The sequence below is a fragment of the Trachypithecus francoisi genome, unplaced genomic scaffold (assembly GCF_009764315.1).
Source record: "Trachypithecus francoisi isolate TF-2019V2 unplaced genomic scaffold, Tfra_2.0 Lachesis_group13, whole genome shotgun sequence".
Taxonomy (NCBI): Eukaryota; Metazoa; Chordata; class Mammalia; order Primates; family Cercopithecidae; genus Trachypithecus; species Trachypithecus francoisi.
Window position 1 is genome coordinate 83,607,646 of NW_022681458.1, and position 25,578 is coordinate 83,633,223.

General features: G+C 45.9%; 1 protein-coding gene across 16 annotated transcripts in view; it reads right to left on the reverse strand.

Moving 5' to 3' along the window:
• The window catches only part of TANC1 (tetratricopeptide repeat, ankyrin repeat and coiled-coil containing 1), a 273,836-nt gene that overhangs the window by 21,908 nt on the left and 226,350 nt on the right, over nt 1–25,578 (reverse strand). For all 16 annotated transcript variants that reach the window (XM_033231382.1, XM_033231392.1, XM_033231391.1 and 13 more), the window contains 4 exons: nt 24,943–25,065; nt 17,559–17,795; nt 14,878–15,063; nt 12,609–12,687 (listed from right to left, as the gene is read on the reverse strand). In XM_033231382.1, coding sequence (XP_033087273.1) covers nt 12,609–12,687; nt 14,878–15,063; nt 17,559–17,795; nt 24,943–25,065 — 625 coding nt within the window. The remainder of the gene's footprint in view (nt 1–12,608; nt 12,688–14,877; nt 15,064–17,558; nt 17,796–24,942; nt 25,066–25,578) is intronic.

Below are 25,578 nucleotides of genomic sequence, written 5' to 3' on the forward strand. Positions count from 1 at the left end.
AACAGATGGCACTTTTTAGGACTCAAATTGGACACAATTTATTCTAGTTGCAAAATCCTTAACAAGATGGCATTTGTGAATTAGATTCCCATGAAAGCACATATTTTCTGACGATCTGAATAATTTCACCTCAGCAACTTGCCTCCTGTCTTGAGAAGGCAAGTAGGTTTGTAATGGCAGACGTTCATTTTACGAACAACCTGACTGGCCAGGCATGGTGGCTCACGCCTGTAATCCCAGCACTCTGGGACGCCGAGGCGGGCAGATCACAAGGTCAAGAGATTAAGACCATTCTGGCCAACATGGTGAAACCCTGTCTCTACTAAAAGTACAAAAATTAGCTGGGCGTGATGGCACACGCCTGTAATCCCAGCTACTCGGGAGGCTGAGGCAGAAGAATTGCTTGAACCTGGGAGGCGGAGGTTGCAGTGAGCCGAGATTGTGCCATTGTACTCTAGCCTGGGCAATAAAGCAAGACTCCATCTTAAAACAAAAAATTAAAAAAAAAAAAAAAAAAAAAGGCTGGTGCGGTGGCTCACGCCTGTAATCCCAGCACTTTGGGAGGCTGAGGCCGGCAGATCACGAGGTCAAGAGATCGAGACCATTCTGGCCAACATGGTGCAACCCTGTCTCTACTAAAAGTACAAAAATTAGCTGGGCATGATGGCACACGCCTGTAATCCCAGCTACTCGGGAGGCTGAGGCAGGAGAATTGCTTGAACCTGGGAGGCGGAGGTTGCAGTGAGCCGAGATTGCGCCATTGTACTCTAGCCTGGGCTAGAGTTGAGCTTGCAGTGAGCCGAGATCTCTCCACGGCACTCCAGCCTGGTGACAGAGCGAGACACGGTCTCAAAATAAATAAATAAATAAATAAATAAAAAAACCTGACAACAATCTGAACGTACTGGAAACAGCAGCAAGAGAGAGTTTTTTGCACCATAAAATGGATGGTTTGCAGGAATCTTTTATATACTAAAGTTCTCTGGGAAAAGATTTGATTTGCAAAAACTCCACTGTCAACTTGCCGGGGACACAGTCATTCCACAAACAGGGCTATTCCTAAAATTCTATAGCAGATCTGTCACTCAAATTCACGGGATGTGCTACCCAGGCTCAGGATGGCTTGGCTTACAGATCACAACAATGGGTCTGTATTCCCACCCACATTTGGTTTTGGACCCAATTTGGGGGCTTTAGAGATAAGGGCAGCAGGGTCGGTGCACACAGAAGCAGCTTCCTGCTGGCAGACTATGACCTTTTCATGCATTACCCATGGATGTATGAAAACCATTCTGCAAGCTGGAATGAAGTACCTCCAGAGAACAGCTTACACCAGGAGAACCCACTTTCCGTTGGCTGAGAGGGCACTGTGGGCAGGGCAGGGTGGCTGGGCTCTGCCTGTATACTTGTATTCACATGTGGAATTTACTTCCTATTATCCTGGCCTCTCCCATATTTTATAAAAATGAGTGGAAAATGAAAAAAACGAGTGTCAACATTAATAGAAAGCAGCAGGGTTCTCATAAATGTCATCTAATTGTGGCCAAGGTGAGAACTGTGAGATGTGATGAAGGTAGTGATGCTTGACCCTCAGCCCCAGGCCGGATGGCCACACCCTGCTCAACTGTAAAGGCAGAGACCATCAGGAAAGAGTGTGCCTGACACATTGCACATTTCTCAGCTACTTTATCTCAATGGTAAAATGTAAGGAAGGATTTTAGGATTTTTTTTTTTTTTTTTTTTTAACTCTGGGAATGACTGCCCGCCCCACCTTTGTAACTGACTCTAAGCGGCTCCACGGAGGCTGACCAGTCAGACTTGCTTTGCTGCCACTGGGAGCTCAGCTGTCACGCTGAGGGCCTCGGGGAAGCTGGCCCCCATGTCCTCTGGCTCAAAGCAGCAACCCCTCCCCAAAAGGCCAGGCAATGTGCCACCCCGCCCCACCTTCTAGAAATAGGACTAAGATTTACAGAAGCCAAATTTCGTAGCCTCGCTTTGTTCTTTGTTAGGCATTTCCTCCTGTCTGTGAAGGAGGGGAAGGCTTCTATTAGAAGAACCTACTTTCCAAGAGCTATAAATTTTTCACCTCTACAAAGACCAGGCAGTTATCTAACCTAATCCTAAACAATTTAAAGGATAAAATGAAGGTAATCAAGATGGCTCGTCCAGAAAACTGTACTTGCACTGGGAAACAAACGTCCCAAGCCTTGGGGTCTGGGACAAGCCTCCAACACTGCCAAGCCTCAACTGAAGCTTCTGCAGGCTGGGACACTGCTGTTCAGTGACCTCACGAATGGGAAGCCAGCACTGCCCAGGTACAATCACAGGCTGTGTGACGATGTTTCAGTCAGCGACAGACTGTGCATACAACAGCACAGTGGTCTCATAATACCATATTTTTATACCTTCTCTATGTTTAGACACACAAGTATTTACCTTTGTGTTATAGCTGCCTACAGTATTCAGTACAGCAATATGCTGTACAGGCTTGGAGCCTGGGAGCAATAGGCTGTGCCATCCAGGCTTGTGTAAGTACACTGGAGGATGTTCACACAATGACCAAATCGCCTAAGGATGCATCTCTCAGAACTATCTCATGCACAAATTTTAAAAGTTGTGGTTTTGAACACCTTGCTTATTGCTTCCCATTTGCCAAAACTCTCCCAGGAGGGCCAGATCTCCCAACAGCCATGATGGGCCTGCAGAAGCAGCCTGGCTGGGGCCAGATACGGGGATTCTGTGTTATAAGGCAACAGGCATCAACCAAGCATCATGGAAAAATGTGGCTCCCTCTGCTGACAGACATGACCCTGTTTTCACCGAGCTATCTATGGGAGGTGAAGACACGGCAGAATCCAAATCTGGGGAACCAGAACGCTCCTGACCATGTTACAAATTCTACTGTAAAAACACTGTCAGCCTGTATGTGCATTCGAGATTAAACAGGAACCTCAAATTGCCAACTTCTTTTAAAAAATAAAATGTGTAATTGCACCTGCAAATAGGACTTCACACGTGTGACCAAAATCCCTTTCTTTTCCATCCTTATGACTCCATCTTCCAAAGTAATTGCAAAGTTGAAGATTCCATCACTTACACATCCACTTACTCAACCGACAAATGTATAGCATACATTAACAACACATTACAATAATAATATTAATCAACTTATCACAACCCTGACAATACATAGCATTTATTGAACACGCATCAACTGCTGAGAGCTGCACAAAATACCCTGGGTGGATTCTCATTTAATCTTGTTAAGAACCTTTTGAGCCAGGTGTCATGATGATGCCCACGTTACTGAGGTGAAATAACTGAGTCACAGGAGTTACATCATCTGCCCCAAATCACAAAGGGAATCAGTGTCAGAGTCAGAAACTTAACCCGAGCAATGGAATGGATGTGAAGCCATGCTCTTGATCAAAACAGGAAGATGCTATTGGATTTAAATAACATACCATGCCATTTGTAAAGGGCTGCCTACACAATGCTCTTGGTCCTCCATATTCATAAATTTGGTGAACACAATCAACTTCTATGAGGCAAGCACTACTCACAGTTCTGTTACAGATGAGGAAAATAAGCCCCAGAGAAATTAAACAACTTACTTAAGGTCCCACAGCCAGTGGGAGTGTGGCTAAGTCTAAGGTTTTTGTTTTGTTTTGTTTTTTGAGACAAGTATCACTCTGTTGCCCAGGCTGGAGTGCAGTGGCATAATCTTGGCTCACTGCAACCTCTGCCTCCTGGGTTCAAGCAATTCCCTGACTCAGCCTCCTGAGTAGCTGGGATTACAGGCACCTGCCACCACACCTGGCTAGTTTTTGTATTTTTAGTAGAGACTGGGTTTCACCATGTTGGCCAGGCTGGTCTTGAACTCCTGACCTCATATCTGCCTTGGTCTCCCTAAGTGCTGGGATTACAGGCATGAGCCACTGCACCCAGCCAGTCTGAGTTCTTAGCTCCTACACTGCTGCCTCCAGGAAGTCACCTTTAAAAATATCTAAAGCAACCAACAACCTTCTATGAGTGTTGTTTAGAATGAAAGTACCAGAAAGTGCTTCTCTTTTTCTGAGGAACTGCTGTGATTTCTCCCATGGACAATAAAAATAGCTTACAAGGAGTGTGTTCCCCTCTAATTCTGGCCACATGGTATTCTACAGCCACAGTAGTAGCTCAATTTAGTATGCCATGGCACGAATGTTTGAGTGGTTCTTCATGTCCTATTCCTGACTTAGTGTTTTAAAGTTCTTATCTGCATCATTTCAAGTAAGCTTCTTCAAATCCTTTGAGGAATAATGTGTGTGCTATAAATAATGTAACCTCAATTTAAAAATAATTTCCTAAAAGATAAACAATATAAGCCATCTTTCATACAGACTTTGTTCTCCCAAGAATCCATGAGAAGACTGGACCTTTGGACAGCTGTCACTTCTAAAGTGTGCTGAGAATGTTCACATGTGGAAGGCTGGGTTACACACTAAGTTATTTAAAGCAGGCATAAAGTTCTGTCTCTCCTCTCGGTAAGGACTAAGCTTGTGCTGAGGACTTGGTTACGTACCAGGACACCACGTGAGTTCTCAGCGTAAAAAGGGGGCATTTCCACAAAAGCATTTTACACTATCTCACATCTGGCCCCCAAAACACAGAAAGAATCCAAATATCATTTCAAGAATTTGAAAGAAACAAGGATGATTTTTCTGTGGGAGTGTAATACTTCCCAAAATATGAATGAATACATTTTTCTGCTGAAGGCAGAAGTATTTTTTGTTAAACATTCAGGATTCACTCGTTAGAAAAATGGACTCTACGTACAGCAAGAACAGCTTGAAGAAGATGGTCAGGGGGCCAATTCGTTCGTGCTTGAGACGCCACCCCTGGGTTTCTACCTGCTCACTGCTGGCCTCGCAGCCTGCCCTACAGGGTGGGGACATGCTGACCTGACCCCTCTGCCCTCTTGGCAGAGAGGTGTGGTCTCCAGAACCCACCCACATCAGGGGCAAAACCCAGGGGTCTGTGAGACCAGGAGGATAGGGTGTGGACAAACCCAGCCCCCTCAGTTCTGATCCCCCATCTGCCTCCACTGTTTGGGGGACCCCTGTGCCCATCCTTTCCATCCAGAGCCCTGTTACCCCTTCCATGTTGGTAACCCCACTTTGTCCCTCCCTTATAGGGCACAGGGTCACCCCACCCCATCTTGCTCCTTTCAGGATCCTGGGTAGTCCCTCCCACGCACCCTTGAGGGTACTGGCTTACTCCCCATCGTGTTGTTATGCCGAGGACAGTTCCGACTGACAGCAGCCTGGATTTCCATGCCCACTAACCTTACTGAACCTTCTTAGAACAAACACTTGCAGAGGAAGGAATGCCTTGATAAAAAATTTCCAAAATCAGTACTGGTGAGATGCTCAGGACCTCTGAAAAATCCAGTATCTTCAGTATTCGACAGCAAGTCACAGTTTTCCCTACAGGATCCTCCATGTGTGTTCCATGTAGGATCCACATGCCCCAACAAGCCATGGGCAAACACTTTCCTTCCAGTCTCTCACCTGAAATTCTGTCCTGAGATGTGCATGCATTACCTAATGAGGAGGATACTTCCTGATTAAAGGTCACACATCATCAATGACAGGGATGCATCCTGAGAAATGTATCATTAGGTGATTGTATGATCGTGCTAACACCACATGGTGGACTTACACGAACCTCGATGGTGTAGTCTACTACATACCTAGGCTACATAGTACAGCACCTTGCTCCTAAACTGCTAACCAGTACAGCCTCTTACTGTACTGGATACTGTAGGCAGCTGTAACACAGTGGTACTTGTGTAACTAAACACAGAAAAAGTAGCAACACAGAAAAAGTAAAGACACAGTATTTTTATGGGAACACCTTCTCACATGCAGTCTGTTGCTGACAGAAACATCATTATGTGGGGGATGACTGTATATGTGACTGCAAGGCTCAATCCAGTAGGCCTGACATTTATTTTACATTCTTACCAAATAGCCCCTCCTCTCTCCAAAATGCCTAAGGTAAATTCAAATGAAGAATGGGTCATTTTTACACCAACAGTAATAAGGCATCCGGCTCCCTGTGTTCTGGGGCGGCTTTGGATGCGGGAAGCCCACTCTCCATGCCTGGGGCCCCCTGTGATGGAAGCCAAAAGAGCCACAAAAGGGGAAAAGAAAGTAGTCCCATGGAAACAAGAGGGAAACGAAAATCATCAAAGTGTCAAATACAACAGGACCCAGCTTCACAGCCCAATTTGGAAACAGGTGCAAGGATCCCGTCCCCAAGAGGGGCCTGGAAACACCCACCCCAGCTGCAGGGCACTGCCTGAGGGCTCAAGATCCAGAGGGAGCCAGGTTCTGTCCAAAATTCCATCCAGAACTAGTGAACAGTGAACTACGGTGAGCACACATGCTGAGTGGAACTGCTTCAATGCGCTACACAAAGGGAGGCCTGCGATGTGGCTAAATAGCCCATTCAACTGACAGTGGAGAAAATCTGGCCCATCTTAGGAACAGAGGCAAATAGTTGCTTTGGCAATAAAAATTATTTACCTGATTAAACTCCTTTAGAAAGTATTCAACAATTAAAATAGTACTGATTTAACATAAAATAACACTTCACATGAAGTATTTCAGTCATACTTTTAACCAACTCTGATAGGGCATCCCCTTCCAGAAATTAGGGAAGGGCAGCCCTGGGGAGCCGCCATGGTCCTGTGCACGAAGCATAGGGCTCTGGGTGTGCTGGTGACCTTCCTTCAAACAGAAGGACCTTTGAGGGGGTGACCATGACAGGGCGGGATGGCTGCCAGAGATCTGCACGAGGGCACAGCACATCCAGGCTGCAGAGAGGCAGATGTTATGGACACCGATGGGGCTATGCCCACTCTATGCTTGGCTAATAGCTGTGTTTCCAAAGATCCAACCCAGCAGCCCACTGAGGACTTGGCGAGAGGATGTGAGCCATCCTGGAGTCCAGCAAAGCATGGTCTGAGCTAGGACACCAAGAAATCAGGACACTGGGTCTTTATGAGTGACCAGGCCCCTTACTCCTCCCCCTCCAACCACGGGTATTTCTCCCAAATTATTCTGCAGGTGAACATCTCCCTCCCTAAAAATACGAGTTTGTTTCATGTAAATCCACTTGTCCACTTGGTCAATACCTATGTGACAAGGACCGGGCTATACCTGCACTGTCCAATTTGGTGGCCACCTGTCACATATAATTTAGATAAATTAAGATGAGATTTTAAACTACTGTTCCTCAGTTGCACAAGTCACATTTCAAGAACTCAATAGCCACATATGGCTAGTAGCTACCATGCGGGACAAAACAGATACCACTTCCATTACTACAGAAAGTTCTATTGGGCAGCACTAGAACCGATGGCTGCCATACACAAAGGTGAGAACAAAAGACAGGGAAACTTCTGCCCTCACAAAGCCCATGACTGGCTGGGTGTGGTGGCTCATGCCTGTAATCCCAGCACTTTGGGAGGCTGAGTCAGGAGAACTCCTTGAGCCCAGGGATTTGAGACCAGCCTGGGCAACATGGCGAATCCCCATGTTTTGCGTCTCTACAAAAAATACAAAAATTAGCCAGGTGTGGTGGCTCATGCCTGTAGTCCTAGCTACTCAGGAGCCCAAGGTGGGAGGAGCACCTGAGCCTGGGGAGGCAGATGCTGCAGTGAACCGTGATTGCGCCACTGCACTCCAACATGGGTGACAGAGTGTGACCCTGTCTCAAAAAACAAACCCAAAAAAGCCCACAATTTGGGAAAAGCAGCCACCTGTCAAATAAGCCACATCAAATAAGCCTATCAAGGCCAGATGCGGTGGCTCACACCTATAATCCCAGCACTTTGGGAGGGCAAGTTGGGTGGATCACGAGGTAAGGAGATCAAGACCAGCCTGGCCAATATGGTGAAAACTCTCTCTACTAAAATTACAAAAATTAGCTCGGCGTGGTGGTGCATGCCTATAATCCTAGCTACTCGGGAGGCTGAGGCAGGAGAATCCCATGAACCAGGGAGTTGGAGGTTGCAGTGAGCTGAGATCGCACCACAGCACTCTAGCCTGGCAACAGAGTGAGACTCTGTCTCAAAAAACAAAACAAAAACAAAAAAAAGTCCATCAAATATGATGTACTGATGGTAAGTCCTATGAAGGGAACTGCAGAGTGATCCAAGGGAGTGGAGAGGGGTAAGGCTCTGATACCAGACAGGCCCATCTGCCTACAAGGCAAGTGCTAGAGCAGAAGGGCCTCTGTTCTCTTCTATTCAGAGCAAGGTTCTAACCAGAAGCCCACAAGCAGGCTCACACACTTGAGAGTGGCCTGGAACTTGCAAACACAGTCCGTCTGCCAATCCACAGCAGCATGAGGTCACCAGCTAAGCATCTCTGGTCACTTCGGCTTGGGCTGATTCACAGCAAACACTGACATGGAGATAGTAACTCAGTGTAGCCAGAACTTTTTGGGAGGAAGCATGGAGTTGTCACAGCTGTGGAATGCCTGAAACAGACGCCACAAGCATCTGGTGGGTTCTCACCATGTTTCAGGCTGCCGAGAAACTACGGAACAGACACTGACCGAGTCTGAATATCACCGAGCCAAGGGCCTTGGCATCCTCAGGGTGGTGCTGTTAGGTGCAGGCATTCATCATCTGCTCTGAGCTTTCTTCTGATGAATGGATCATACTACTTATTCTCCGCTACAGCCTTTTGTTTGAAGCTGTGGAGGATGCATGGGGAGAGGGAGAGCTCAAGAGCTACTGAACTACAGCACTGAGTTCTGAATGGCTTGTCCCTAAACATTGGATAGACAAAAAGCAAATGATCCCAGATGCTGGTGAAAACAAAAACTTACACAAGTTAAGCCCTGTGCTCTCCAAAACCAGTAGAGACAGTCTGCAAGTTTTCTAAAGGCTGTGGGTTTACTGCAGTAAACCCCTAAACTAAATACTGTTCCCATTTTTTATGAATGTCTTAAAATTCTATTGTACATTTTCTTGTCTCCTTCAACCTAACACAGGAGCCACCTACTTCTGTGATGACATTTGTTGACTCAGGGTCACCAGCAGTCAGATGTGCAGGGCTCTGAGGGTGGAGGGCTGCTGCTGTGCCCACTGCCACCACACTGAAGGCCTGAGTGAGGGGGACCTCCACGGGGCTGCTGTTCCCTCACTGGTGGCTGTCATTCTTCCTCACCAAGAACCCACCGCTTCCAATCAGCAACAGGTATGACAACCACATTTCCGCCATGTGGAACAGATTCACTGAATTGCAAGGCTCTCCTGGCAGAAAACTGGAGGAGGAATTTGTGCATGAATTTAGCTCCCGCGCCACTGGCTCTGGCAATGGCACAGAAGAGATGGGCAGGTAGCTGTCCTCCTAACGGGGGTGTCCCTGCAGGAAAACCAAAGGCCGGCAGATGAATCAAAACAGAAGAGGAAGCTCTGCCTTGTCACCTCATCAGCTAGCATTTTAAAGCCAAGCTGTTCATAGCTAAATCTATGCTGGACAGACTTCTGTAAACATACTTAAGGTTTCAAAAGAAATAATGAACTGCTATCCACACAAAGCTTCCAGTTTTTCTGCCACCTTCCCACATCCCAGATAGGTATTACTCTTGGGATCCTATCCTTATGCTGTGGCTAGGGACAGATAAGGTTCATCCTAGAGTGTTTTGGACCCAAAACACCACTGACTACACCCAGGAATGAGGACCAAATGAGAACAGGATGCAAAACCACTCCTTTCCCTTCTGTGGGTCCCCACAGCAACAAGCAACAATGCACACAGCAGCGCAGTCACACAGGCTGGGGAATCCCAGGGCCCATGGCTTGAAGTTGAGCCTTGGTGAGAACCAGGACTGCGAGCTCACCGATTCACTCGCAGGATCCTTACCAAGGCCTTCAGTTCTCTGTACGATGCCTCATGTGCCTTCATTCCTACATTTAGGGTTGGTAACAGACCCCACGTGGCCAAATCCCAAACACGGATGTCACATTCTGGAGCATGCAGTATACATTTGTGTAAAGACCCATATTTGCAGATGTTCTCTCAGCTGAAACCCCCTGCAAGATTTCAAGGTATTCCTCTGACAAATGCAGGCCTGGAAAGTAGGACGGCTTGGGGCAGTAGACGATAGTGGTTGTCTTTGAAGGAGCACAAGAGAAAGGTACCAGACAGAAAAATGCACAGAGAAGGCAAGGTGGATTTTGTTGAGATGCAGTCCACAGAGAGTCACTGTGGCTCTTTTAGCCTGAAAAATAGCACTTAGCTTGCTTCTTTTTGGTTTACATTTTAACAAGCGTCTCAAGTAAACTCTTGCCTGATGAAATTCACCCTGATGCCTGGTGAGGAAGAGTGTGAACTGCTTCCCAGGTTGCAAAGTGGTCTGAAGGTTATGCATGAGGCTTTGGAAGGGAGGGGCCAAGTTGCTGTTTACCTTTTCATTAAGACCCAGGGACAACTACAAAGAGATGAATTCTGCCAACAGCTGAGAGCTTGGAAGTGGGTCTTTCCCCAGTGGAGTCTCTGAGAAGAACACAGCCCCAGCCAGCCAATACCCAATTAGGAGCCTGGGAAGATCCTGAAGTAGAGAATCCAGCCAAACTGCCAAGAATTCTGATCTAGATAAAGACTGGTGGGAAGTCTGTTGTTTCTCATGTGTCTCTTTAGCCATCAACTGACGGGCAGATTCTCAAGGCAGGAGGATAATGCAATTCAGGACTGGTCATTGAGAGAACAGAGCTCACACAAAGCCTTCAAAAATCAGCCCTTCTCTGGAATTTTCTTCCAAATAAAAAAGTCATCTTGAATATTAAAGGCTAGAAATTCTCACTTGAGCTAAATGTGTGATGTCACGGCTGCTAGACCTGATGTCCATCGTCTTCATGGGTACCTCTCACTGTGTGTCACTCTATGTCAGGCTTTCTAGACAGCTCTGCAGGGCGCTAGGAGTCACCTGAAATGACCTTGGGATACTTGTTAAGAAAATCACGGCCGGGCGCGGTGGCTCAAGCCTGTAATCCCAGCACTTTGGGAGGCCGAGACGGGTGGATCACGAGGTCAGGAGATCGAGACCATCCTGGCTAACACGGTGAAACCCCGTCTCTACTAAAAAAATACAAAAAAATTAGCCGGGCGAGATGGCGGGCGCCTGTAGTCCCAGCTCCTTGGGAGGCTGAGGCAGGAGAATGGCGTAAACCGGGAGGCGGAGCTTGCAGTGAGCCGAGATCGCGCCACTGCACTCCAGCCTGGGTGACAGAGCGAGACTCCATCTCAAAAAAAAAAAAAAAAAAAAAAGAAAATCACATCCTGAGCTTTCCCCCTAGTGAATCAGAATGTCTAAGCCCAAGTATCCCAAGAGGCTCTTATCACTAGGCAATGAAAGAACAGGGATTTGGACCTTCTGGCTGTCAGTAGTCATGCTCTTATCCACTCAGCAACACTCCTGCCCACCACATCATTTGGAATGTGATGGAAACTTTTCTTTCACCAAATGATAGAGCAGCCTATACTATTTAAAAGGGAAGGGGGAGGACTCCATAAAGAATTAGGCAATATTTCAATCCACATACTTTTTACCTGTAGACATAATCCAACTCCGCTGGAATTCTGTACTTTCTCTGCACCTGGGAGCACACCAGCTCCTTCTTTGGGCCCACAATGGGGATGGAACAAACAGCTCTGAGGCTCTGAAGGACAGGCCTGCACTCCTGCCAGGAGGTGAGGCTCTGTGGCTTTCTCCTAGAGTGAGCTATCTAATAAGCTCTCCACACCACCATTTGGCTTGTTAGGAAATAATTTAGGAGCATTTGGAAACAAATCTGTGCAAGAGAAATGGAAGTCACATATACCAGGTACACAACAGAAACATAACCTGGAAATTCATTTTAAATACTCTTGCTGACATCTATTTAAAAACAACTTGTAATTTAAAGTCTCAGATTTCTAACACTAGTCCAGTCAAGTGGAAAACTGGAAAGCAGCATTACTGATTTAGTCTCACAAGTAACAAACTCAAATCTTCACCAGGATGTGCTCAGCCCAGGCTTCTCACTGTAAAGACCAATGAAAATGACTTGATAGCCTGCATTTGTATGGTAACGTGAGTAAACCCCATGAGGCTGAGTTTTACCCTCATTCTATACAGGGCAGGGCAGGCCACTGCCTTCTGTGCTGAGCCGCCTTTGATTCGTGTGACAATGGGGATAAAAGTTCATGTCTAGCTCACTGTGCGCAGGTCACAGGAAGATCACATTGGTGAGATGTGTGAGATTCGGCAAGCCAGAAAACACCTTACTTAGGTACTTCCACCTGACATTCATCTGATGCACAGTAACTGCTGGTCTAATTCAAAATAATCAGTTAATAGGATTGCTTTAAAAAATAAAATCTGATGCTTCCAGCGAAGTTTTGCTACTCATTTAGAAAGTTCAAGGAGCTCTAAACTTCAAACACCTGTGATAAAATAAAAATAGGACTACATACATCATAGTCATTCTTAAGACAATTAGGCCAAAATAGGGCTAAAACATCAAGCAAGCTGCCCCAGACTACAAGCAGTGGCATTATAATTACCTGTTTCTCCCCACAATGTGTCGGTGCCATTGACTTCTACTTCATGTTCCTTCTCCATCCCCAGCAAGCACTGGACCACCTGTCAGAAGTGGCAAGGTGATTTAATGAGTTCTCTTAGCAAGAGGTGCTTATTATATAGCCCATGTATCAAAGGAGAGAGTGTGTTGTTTTTTAACCATTATCTCACGCTGCACAAGGAGAGAAAAATATAATGAAAACTGTTTTCAAGCATAATTCATATGCTATTCACACTTTCAGTTGAAGAATAATTAAAAAAAAAATCTCTGAATTTCAGCAACATGTTTCAGGATTACTAGGTACTCAGAATTCTAATGAATTCCAACATGACCCAAATATGCCAGCCTCATCAACAAAGGACATGGCAGATCACACCAAGTGCAGTTTCTGCATAAATCACAAGATAGTGAATCAGTTTTTCACAAGGAAGGAAAACAAGGCAATATACCTTTTTCAAAATGTTTACAAAGTATGGTTCAAATACATTTTCTACTGGTAGCATTATTCTTTTTCCCTTATGGGACTCTTCCTGTCAAAGGGTAGGTCAGGTCACAGGTATGGAGGCAGGAATCCTGGCTTGCAAGGAGACGAAGCATCTGTGCCCTGGACCTGAGCCGGCATTCACCCCGAGCAACAGCAGCAAGCAATGGGAGAACACTACAAAGCCACCTTCCAGTCTCCTAGCCCACACCCTTCGTGGTAGGCTGAATAATGGCCCCCAAAGATGTCTACATCCCAATCCCCAAAGCCTGCGAACGTGACCTTACAGGGCAAGGAATTGCAGATGTGATTATGAACCCTGAAATGGGGTGATTATCTCAAATCATCAAGGTCTATATCTGATACACACCTGATCTAATAAATCACAACCATCCTCTTAAGAGAGACAGGAGGAGTCCAGGTCAGAGGACAGAGGAAATGAGACAACAGAGGCTAAGATGAAAGTAAGGCACTCTGGAGATGGAGGAAGGGTACACGAGCTAAAAAATACAGGTGGCTTCAAGAAGTGAGAAAAAGCAAAGAGACAGGTTCTCCCCTAGAGACTTCAGAAGGAAGGCTGGCCTCCCAACAGTGTGATTTTAGACTTCTGACCTCCAGAATTCTAAGAGTAAGTGTGTGCTACTTTAAGCCACTAAGTTTGCATCCACTTGTGATAACGGCATTAGGAAACTAACAAACCATCCAAGTCTTGTGGTGAACAAACCCTGCTGTTTTCACCCTACTGGCTGTGCTGAGGTGGTTTTCGCTCAGCATTTCCTCCCAACAAGCTTTAAAACAAGGGGGTTTGCATGGGTTAAGACAAAGGTCATTCCTAGGCATTCATGGTCCTTCCAATGATGACTTTTCACACTTAAAAAAAGGAAAACATCTATATTTTTGTATGTGTGTTTAACAGTATCTCTGTGTGTGTATATATATGTGTGTGTGTGTGTGTGTTTAATGTTTTAAATGCCAGAAATTAGCCAGCCACTATTTCATGCTTGTGTGTGTGTCCGCCCATGAGTTTTGAATGCCAAAGTCAGCCAGCCAGCTTCGCACTCAAATTTACTAAAGTCATTTTGGAAAAAGAATCTTACCAAATACTGGCACCTCTAATTGCCTGAAGATAATTCAGAGTGAGAAATACACAGGAGGGCGCGAGCAAAACGTTATTAAATTCACAGATAAAGAAAGCCAAGACACACAGGTCAGGAGGTTGACAATTAAATCTTCAAACTGAGGAATACCAACATCTGTCAGAAATAAATGCTCTATTTAACTACTGCATGGAGTTTTCATTCAGTGGAGGAGCTGTAAATGACAAGCATTCTTGCGTGCTATCAAAGCATTAAAGTTCTATTTTTAAAAATCCTTCAAATACTCAGGGACGATTTTAGAATCAGGATTCTATGTGATTATTTTTAAATGAACACAAGGACAGAAGAATGAATCAAAGGGGAAAAAATGTAAAACAGCAGGTCTAGAGGGCAGAGCAGGGAAGGAGGAGAGACGTGAGCAAGAGCTGAGAGTTAATGTCATCAAAAGGCTTCCCACAGAAGAACAACCCTGCCTGTCCCCATCACGTGTGCACAGGAGTGTGCACTGTCACTCGTGGGGAGGATGCGATGCCCGTAGAAGACCTTCTACTGCAGGTGGTCAATGCCAACCGCTAGTTCTTGGAATCCTCATTCTTTCAGTCCTTCGGTGTGTCAATTGACTTGCTGAGCTACAGCTTCTAGTTTCCCAGTGGGGACACCCCTGCCCCACTCACCGAGCTGTGGCCCATGCTGGCGGCCGCGGTCAGTGCCTGCTGCAGGGCGTGGTTCTTCCTCAGGGCACCTGGCTGGGGAGGACCCGGCGACCACTCACAGGTCAGCAGGTACTGGAGAATGTCACCATGGCCCCGCAGGGCACTGTGGACAAGCGCACACTGGCCCTTCTTATCCAAGTGGTCCACCTGGGGGCAGGAGTGGGGGAAGGTTATGGCTGAGCACTACTTTCCCTCTGAGCATGTGGATGCACCGTAAGCTGTTATAAGTGTAAAGCACAGCTGGGATCCGTAAATGGAAGTGCAGTGATGTGCAGCAGTAACGTACTCACCCCAAAGGCTTAGCCACACATTGCCCTTCTCCATGAACTGAAGTTTATGTATGTCCCAAATGTTGGATTTGAGAGAAAAAAAATAAAGCTCCCATAGCTGTTATAAGCCTAACTGTCTGCAAACCCCACTCCCTGTAAGCATACATGGGGTTCACATTCCAACTTGTCTTTCTGGAGAACATGGAATCTTAGTCTGGATTACTTCCAGACGGTAATGAATGTACCATTCCAGGCCTCAGGTTCCCTTTGCAAGACTCGGTCACAAAACTCCCTCCTTAATCCCATGTCCCTGCAGCAAACTACACAAAGCTCCTAACTCTCTTGTGAGTATGTATGGAGACACACACTAAACCCTCGGACAAAGCCCTGTACTTCCCGACTTTGGTAGCTTGGGTGGGGCATTCTAAGTCTGCTGTGACAAGCTATAATTTGGGGGAGTAAAGCCGGTCCCTGGTCACTGAGCCAGGGGATCCAAAGAAAGAGAGGGATGTGGAAAATCAGCTGAGTGTGGAACGGCAGGAAAAGAGTCCAAGTGGCATCTGATTGGGAAGGAGGCCTTATGCAGGTCGGTGGCCTGGGCATGCTGCTGGCAAGTAAAGCGGGGGTGGCCACAAAGTCAGGGCAGGCCAGCTAGGCAGAAAAAGTGAGTGAGTGCCACACACCTCCTCGGGGCCCAAAAGCAGTGGCAGCCCTTCATGCCCTGTCTAAACTCCAGAGTACTGGGCCTGGGAGTGGAGCCCAGGGCCTAGCCTTGCATGCCTGCCAAATCTGGGGACGCCCTGTACCCTCTTTCAGAGGCTTTGCCAGAACCCCCCAAAATAGCACTCAGCTTCCTACTCCAGAGCTTTCAGCTGTGATGGGGGGAGGCCTGCTGGCCTCAGAATAAAGTGTAAAGCACAGCTGGGATCCGTAAATGGAGGTGCAGTGATGTGCAGCAGTAACGTACCCACCCCAAAGGCTTAGCCACACATTTCCCTTCTCCATGAACTGAAGTTTATGTATGTACCAAATGTTGGATTGGAGAGAAAAGAATAAAGCTCCCATAGTTGTTATAAGCCTATTTTTTTTGAACTTTAAATATCCTAATTAAAAGATAAAAGATAATTAGCAGTTTATCTCTATTGTTATTCAAAAGACGCATTTCCCAAAAAATTGCTTCCAGTAAATCTAGCATTTACTGTGAGCTCGGTATCATTCTCATTCACCCTATTAAAGCTGACAGCTCCTGGCCAGACGTGGTGGCTCACATCTATAATCTCAACAGTTTGGGAAGCCAAGGCAGGCAGATCATGTGAGGTCAGGAGTTTGAGACTAGCCTGGCCAACATGGTGAACCCCATCTGTACTAAAAATACAAAAATTAACCAGGCATGGTGGTGCGTGCCTGTAGTCCCCGCTACTTGAAGGATGAAGCAGGAGAATCACTTAAACCTGGGAGGTGGAGGTTGCAGTGAGCTGAGCTCATGCCATTGCACTCCAGACTGAGCGACAGAGTGAGACTCTGTCAAAACAAAAAAGAAAGCTGACGGCTTTCTTGTCTCTGAAACTACAGCATACACAGAAAGGGTCAGGCTCCCGGGATTGGTCACTTTGTAATGTGCCTGACTGGGGCAGCCTCAGAGAGGTGTGTTTGCTCATACACAGCAACTCTGCTTCATACTTGTATGAATATATACAACTTGTATAGTAATTGATTGATTTTGTAGAGTAACTTGTACAGTAATACATAACTTGTATAGTAATACATACTTATTTCATATATGACTGAATGCTTACTTGACATCCCTGTGGTAGGGACTACTGTTATGCCCATTTTACAGATAAGAAGCCTAAGTCATATATAGGCTCAATAACTTGCCCAATACCCTAGAGCTGGCAAGTGAACAGATGAAGATTCCAGGCAATCTAGTTCCTGCAGCTCAGGCACGTGGCTTCTTCATGAGTTCATGGAATTCATCTCACTGTTTTAAAAGGACATAAAATGGGATAAGAAGAAGAGAGGGGAAAAAAGCAAACATTTAAAATATTTTAAACCAATCTTGGTGCTTTCTTGGTCAATACTTGCAGGCTTTTTAAAGGCTGGCCCTCCTCATGTGGCTAGGAGCCAGGGTCTCCCTGGAATTCTGCCTTCCCCTAGACAACATGAAACAGAGTTGCTGTGTATGAGCAAACACACCTCTCTGAGGCTGCCCCAGTCAGGCACATTACAAAGTGACCAATCCCGGGAGCCCGACCCTTTCTGTGTATGCTATAGTTTCAGAGACAAGAGAGTCTGGCCTAGCAGATAACAATTCTAGCAATGAGATGAAGCCATTTTCCTGCCCCAGCCCCCAAAGAGCAGGCTGCCGCTTACCCTTGCTCCCTTCTTGGTCAGCAGACACACCAGCTTCATGTGGCCGGCAGCTGCTGCGTAACAGAGGGCAGTCATGCCGTTCTCCGATGTTCCATCCAGGCAGGCACCAAATTCCAGGAGCAGGGTGACAACTTCCTCGTGGCCAAGGTGAGACTGGACGCACAGGATTGGGGCATTATTTAACACTTCTGTCCTGTAGTTCACGTTGGCCCCTCCCAAAATCAGGAGACGGCTCACCTGTTGGACAAGGCCCCCCAACAAGATTGTCACATATCTGTCATCTAAACATTTATGGAAATGGGCAGTATCCTCAATTTTCCGTGTCATTTTAATCCAGTGGTTCTCAAAGTTGAATGTGTACCAGTATCACCTGGGAATACATTAACAATGCACATTCTCATTGGTGGGAATGTAAAATAGTGTAGCTTACTGGGTAACAGTAAGATGGTTCCTCAAAGATTAAAAATAGAACTACTGCCCCAGGCACGTGGCTGTAACCCCAGCTGCTCAGGAAGCTGAGGTGGGAGGATTGCTTGGGGCCAGGAGTTTGAGGCTATAGTGCACTATGATCATGCCTGTGAACAGCCTGCTGCCCTCTAGCCTGGGCAACACAGCAAGGCCCTGATCTGAAAATTAAAAAAAAAAATTTAATTAAAAATTCAGTAGAGGATAGGCGCGGTAATTCCAGCACTTTGGGAGACCCCAAAGTGGGCAGATCACAAGGTCACGAGGTCAAGAGATGGAGACCATCTGGCCAGCATGGTGAAACCCCATCTATACTAAAAATACAAAAATTAGCTAGGCAGAGTGGTGCACGCCTGCAGTCTCAGCTACTTGGGAGGCTGAGGCAGGAGAATCGCTTGAACCTGGGAGGTGGAGGTTGCAGTGAGCTGAGATTGCACCACTGCACTCCAGCCTGGCGACAGAGTGAGACTCAGTCTCAAAAACAAAAACAACAACAACAAAAAATAACAACAGAATGGCCATGTGATCAGCCATCCCACTTCTGAGTATATATCCAAAAGAAGTGAAAGCAGGATTTCAAAGACATATTTGCACACTCATGTTAATTGCAGCATCATTCACAACAGCCAAGAGGTAGATGCAACCTCAATGTTCATCAGTGGATGAAGAAAATGTGGTACATATACATACAATGGATTATTACTCAGTCTTAAAAGGGGAGAAAATCCTGCCATATGTGACAACATGGGTAAACCTTGGGGAAGTGAAATAAGTGAAACAAGCCAGACGCAAAAGAACAAATACTGTGTGATACCACTTATGAGATATATACAGTAGTCAAATTCATAGACAGTAGAATGAAGGTTTCTGGGCCTGGGCACAGGGGGAAATGAGTTGTTGCTTAAGGGATACAGAGTTTTAATTTTGCAATATGATAAGTACTGGAGATCTATCACACAACAATGTGAGTATTGTTAACACTACTGAATTGCACACTTAAAAATGGTTACGATTGTAAATTTCCTTTTATGTGTTTCTTAACCACAATTAAAAATAAAAACTAAACAAATGGCCAGGCACAGTGGCTCACGCCTGTAATCCCAGCACTTTGAGAGGCTGAGGCAGGTGGATCACCTGCAGTTAGGAGGTCGAGACCAGCCTGGACAACATGGTGAAACCCCATCTCTACTAAAAATACAAAATTTAGCTGGCGTGGTGGCACACGCCTGTAATCCCAGATATTCAGGAGACTGACATAGGAGAATCACTTGAACGCAGGAGGCGGAGGCTGCAGTGAGCCGAGATCACATCACTGCACTCCAGCCTGGGGGACAGAGCAAGACTCCGTCTGAAAAACAAAACAAAACAAAAACAAAAACAAAAACAAAAAAAACCTAAACAACTGCAATTTCTTGGGCCCCACCCTGATTTCTGATTCATTATATCTGGGTGGTACATTTTTAATGAGTTCCCCGTTGAAATTGACACTCTTGGTTTGGGGAACCACAATTTGAAAAATCACTGTTTAACCTCAACAAAACCAGGAAATTCATTTTCCTGGCAATGAAGTAATAATTGTGGCTGGGTACAGGGGCTCACAACTGTAATGCCAGTATTTTAGGAGGCTGAGGAGGGAGGACTGCTTGAGCTCAGGAGTTTGAAACCAACCTGGGCAACATGGCAAGACCCTATCTTTATAAAAATTTTTTTAAAAAAGAAAAAAATAGTCATGGTGTTAATAGTGAGATAAGGCCAAAAGTAAATACAAATACTTTATGGGGATGTGTTTCTAAAAGAAACAGAAAATACGGAAATGTCCACATGTGCCAGGATTGTCAGCAGCACAACACTGCTAGAAAATAATGTGCTGCTTCCACTAATTACATATTCCCCAGTTAGTAATCTCCTTGGATCTAGGTATTGGGAAAAGCTTTTCATCTCCAGGTTTTAAAATAAAATCACTGAACATATGCAAATTTTAGGTATATTAACATTTTTTCTTTCAGATCTCCAGATCATTAGATAAAAATGATGCTCCTTTAACAGCTGTTAAGATGTCCAGTGTGTTTCTTTCAAAGGCTCACTTCAATGGTCCTGACCCACATCAATCACCGCCCCTGCCAAAGCCTGGCAGGTCCTCCACCTGCCCACTAAATGTGAAAACCACAGAGACTGTCATTTATTGACTAGAGACACATGGGGATCATTAAAAGATACAGAGAGACGACAAGGCATAAAAAATTCAGGATATTTCAGTGATACGTGTCCATAAGAGTAGCTGACAAACAGAATATTTACAAACAGATGGGTCTGGAAAATTATACTACCAGGTGGTAAAACCATAACTCACAATGGCATAGCGATAGGTTAGAACCCCAGGTGTCAAATTTGAAGATGTCTTGGCTACTGAAGCTTGAACCCCTATGTGATTCAGGTCTCCAGCTTCCTCTCTGATCTTCTCTGCAGAATCCTTCCCTCACTGCAGCCACCTTGGACTCAGCAAGTGCTGTGACAATGCCAAGCAGGGCCAGCCTCAAGGCCTCTACCCCTTTTAGTTCCCTAACTGGAATGCCCATTCCATACATATAGATGCCACAGGATCACTTCCTGCAGGGTTCTGCTCCAGTGCCAGGACATGGGGGAGAGAGTACCCTGCCACCATGTACACACCTGTGCATGCACCCGGGCCCTTTCTATCCCTCAGCATGCTGTGTTTTCCTGCTTAGTCCACTGCACCAGACTCTGGTTCTACAATACAGAAGTTCACAGAGAAGAAAAGCAAACAGAACCCCTCCATAGACGGGGATGGCCCACACATCAGGTTCTTCACACTGCTGGGACTGCCACCTACATTTAAGGAAGAACAGGCCATTTGCAAGTGACAAGGAGGCCCTGAGGAGCCAGCCGACCACCTGACCACCACCCCGCTGTTTACCCCATCAGGGAGACCACTGTCTAGCCAGATCCAGGTGAGCACCAACCCAGCCTCTAGGGTCTCATTGTCAACTTGTACTCGTGGAGGAACGGATGAGAGATCGGAATGGGTGTCATGTCCTAACACTGCTGTTTCATGGGCAACTTCAGGCAAATGACCTAATTAATCCCCACCGAGCCTTCTCTACAGATTTATATAGGCTTGCTTTTAAAAATGCCACCAGACTCCGATCTAATTCAAAAGCATTTTAAGATTGCATTACACTACAACATTAATAAAAGTGTGGCCAGGCGTGGTGGCTCATGCCTGTAATCCCAGCACTTTTGGAGGCCGAGGTGTGTGGATCACCTGAGGTCAGGAGTTTGAGACCAGCCTGGCCAATATGGTGAAACCAAGTCTCTAAAATACAAAAATTAGCTGGTTGTGGTGGCATGCGCCTGTAATCCCGGCTACTCAGGAGGCTGAGGCAGGAGAATCACTTGAACCCAGGAGGTTCAAGTGTTTTTAAAATCCCTCTCAATAACTTAGTGTGGACAGAATCAGATTATGCTGAAGAAATATGTGAGGATTTTATTAAGGCCGATGAAACCAGTCCTCAGCAAGAGGAACAGAGAAGATACACATGTCTGGACAATATGTGCAATGCTGCAACGGGCACACCAGACTCTGACAGCCACAGGATGGGCAGGATCATTTGTAAATTCCCTGGATGATTCTGCCAGACAGTTACATTCTCTCCTCCCCCATCAACCCCATACCTTCTTGAGATCCATGAGCCTAAAAGATAAAGGATTAAATGGTGTGAGTTCTCAACCAGCCCCTAAACTAACCTATTGTGTGATTTTCAGAAAATTCCTCAACTTCTCTGTGCTTTAGGTGCCACCTAAGAAAACAGCAGCATGCCATCCTATTCTAACAGGTACTCTTTTGCTAATAATGGTGGAAGGTATACTTGGAGTGCCATGATGAATCCCTTACAAGAGTTTACCTGGAAGGCATGTGCTCAGGGCAGAGGTTTCCTAAAGATGTCATCAATTCACACGTCATCTGCTTCTGGGAAAAACATTTTCCTTTGTTGGTGTAAGGCTGTAGTTGTTTTTACCACTTAACCCTCCATCATCTTCCCCCAAACTATGGTTTTTAACCTTGATACATGCTGAAACCACCTGGGAACTTGAAAGTTTCCAATACACTGGCCCCACTCTTGGAGATTCTGACTTAACTGGGGCTGGGGCTGTGGTACCCGGAGCTCCCAGGTGATTTTAGCTGGCAGCCAGGGCTGTAAACACATCAAGTGATAAAGCCGCCTGCAGAGCAAGGGCTTGCTGAGTGTCAGGAACCCTTCCAGCTGTGTAATTTTGGAACGTTATCAACTGCCCTCAGTTTTCTCATCTAAAAAAACGAGGATAAAAGTTTCACTTCACTTGGAGGTTATAAAGATTAAAAATCAATGTGTAAAAAAAGTATGTATATACATGTGCATCAGGCATTTAGCACAGCACTCAGCATCCTGTACATGCTAAATAAACATTAATCGATGTTATAATCAACCTTTCATGGAGTCTTCAGAAACAAGAACTCAGGTCCCTGACCTCTGGAAGGCATAGGAGGGAGCTCTGCCCTCCTGTCCACATCACCCTGCATGCCTATCCTGGGTTGTTCAGCAGCACAGAGCAGCAGGGACACCTCATGCCAAGTTGAGGGCAGAGGTAAGTCACCTGCAACCATCACATCCTCAAGGTAGGCAGCTCCTGTTAACAAGCACCAACTGACACATCCAGAAGTTCCCAGGTGCCCACAGCAGAACCAGTTTCCAGAGATGAGGCAAAGCACTAACAAGAATTCATGTAAACATAATAAATGCCAAGTATGTTCCCAGTAACTTTAACATCTCAGTAAGGTTTCTCATCACTCGAGACACAGTCTCTTTTGTGTCTCCACTTTACAGGTGAGAAAGCCAGGGCTCAGAGGGAGTAAGGCAGAGCTGAGTGCTAAGCACAAAGCTAATGATGGTCACAGAGCAGTCAGGCGGCAGAGGCAGCAGTCCTGGCTGAGACTGCACTGTGCTGAAGGAGCCTGTTTAAATAACTAATCCTATAGATTTTCCCCCAACAATATGGACATTTTCCGATCATGATCACAGAGGCTCTCCTTGGACAACACTCAGAAGTGGTGGTATCTCTCAACTTCTGGATTTAATGAAAACAGGAAGGGAGCTGAGGGTATGCAAGGCAATACTATCATGAAGACGAGAAGAGGTCTGGCCAGGGTGGTCATGGGGCTGCATCAGCATTCCCACTAAGTACACTGGAAGCTCACACAAGCACAGTTGTTTTTAAATGTGTCCTTCCCGACTATGATGCAGGATATGACTGGATCTCCCGGGCAAAGGAAGTTGGGCCAAAGGCCACGCCTAGCTCCTGTTCTCCTCTCCTTTCTGTTGCCAGCTGAGAAAAGAAGTGCAACCTAAATCCTCCTGAGGCCACAGCCTGCGGCTGGCCACCAGTCCTATGAGATGGTGCAACAAAACCACTAGCTGGATGGGACCCCAGTGGGCCAGCGGGGCCCAGGCTGGCTCATCCTGGCCTGGCCACAGGAGATGACATGGTTAGAGACTGCTGGCATGCCACTGCAACTAAAATCCATCTACCAAGTAATCATCCCAGAGCAAGTCACTTTAATCTACCAACGTGGCAAACTGCAATTATTGTTCAAAATGACATTCATTCTTGTACGACAACATTTAAGACACTCTAAAAAAAGTTCCTTAATTGCATGCATAATTTAAAATTACTGTAATTTGTTCAGGATCCTGTGAAAACCTTTCCCCCCACCTTGAAAGATACAAGAAACGGAAGGATAATGAAAAGACTTAAGATTCTATAACCACATTATAGAAATAATTTGGGGGATGGTGTAGATGTGACACTAGAGTTTTACAAAATGAAGTAAAAATGATTAACTCTTAAAATCATACATACATGAGGAAAGTTTATAATCCCAGGAGGGCCATGCTCATTACACTATTATGCTGTACCTTTAAATTTACTGTCTTAAAAACTTGTACTCAACAGATGTTTCCCATTTACTTATCTGTATTAATATAAATTCTATGCCCAGAAATTCATTAAAGTATGAAAACAGATATTGCCATTTTTATTCTTGTCTTTCTTCCTTATGATTATAGAATTTCATTAGTTATGGAGAAGCAAAAAGATATACTCTTAGCTGAAATGAAAGATAAAACAATGTGAGTGATTCAGGAGGAAGACCTGGCTCACTAAACTGCCCCAGAGCTTCCACAGGCAGCCGGGCACATCAGGGCCTGCAGCTGAAAGGTCTGGACACTAACTGTCTTTGTGGCCTTAATAGGCCACTTGGCCTCTGTGTGCTTCAGATTCCCAGGCTACATGAAATCAGGAAGAAAAATCTACCTTAAAAAGCTGAGCGGAACATCATGACATGACAGCCACTGACCAAGAAGTGAAGAAGCTCTTGGCTCCACAGAAGGCCATGCTGACATCCTTTCCACAGGCAGAAATACGTGTACATGAAACCTTGATGATTGTTTTTCTGTGTACTTATCTCTATGCGTCACGCATCAAGGCTTAATTTCCCATGAACTCTAAAGAGATGGTCCAGATTAGTAACCTAGGACACTTAAAAAACCCGTTTTCCCTAGAAATCTCTCTGATCTTTGATTTCTTTTGTAAATTGCTTCCTTATCACATCTGCTGCGAAACAGTCACCACATGTGCCCAGAGCAGCCCTGACCACCCACATCTTTCTGCCAAAGAAAAGCTAAACTTCTGGGAGAATGAGTAACAGAGTGCCCAAGCCTGTGTGATCAGGGAAGCATATCATTGGATGCTCCTCTGCATCCTCTCACCACCACCCAGGGCAGAGGGAAGCAGGGCTGTTGGAGGAACAGCCAGCAGCCGGCCAGGCCTGGGTCTCCAGCTCTCTGTGCAGATGGTTGCTCACCTTCACGTTGGGAGTATAAAGATTCCTGAGAGAGGCCAGGGCGGCGGACAGCCCCTCGGTGCTATAGCCGATCCACAGGGCTTGGAGATGGCTTGAAGAAATTCCCGTCTTCTTACTGAGGCCCTGGAAACAATCAGAGACAGACCTGCCTGAGCATCTTGTTCCCACCTGCAGGGTCACTCTGAAAGTGGGTCTGCCGCAGAGGGTGCAGATACCCACAGAAGGCACAGGGTCTCACCCAAAGAATGCCTGGACACGCGAGCTTTCACTACCTGAAACCAAGGGTCAAGGAACCAGCCTGTCTTCACTAGGTTAACTGTGTGCCTGGGGAGAAAGATGGCAGATGAGAGTTTCTCTTTTTTTGAGTCAGAGTCTTGCTGTGTCGCCCAGGCTGGAAGTGCAGTGGTGCAATCTCAGCTCACTTCAACCTCCACCTCTCAGGCTCAAGTGATTCTCATACCTCAGCCTCTCAAGTACCTGGGATTACAGATACATGTCACCACTCCCAGCTAATTTTTGTATTTTTAGTAGAGATAAGGTTTTGCCATGTTGGAAGTAAATTAGAGGAAGAATAAATGACAGAATTAGAATATCACCATCTGAGCCCTGCAAGGTGATGCGTAACTGTAGTTCCAG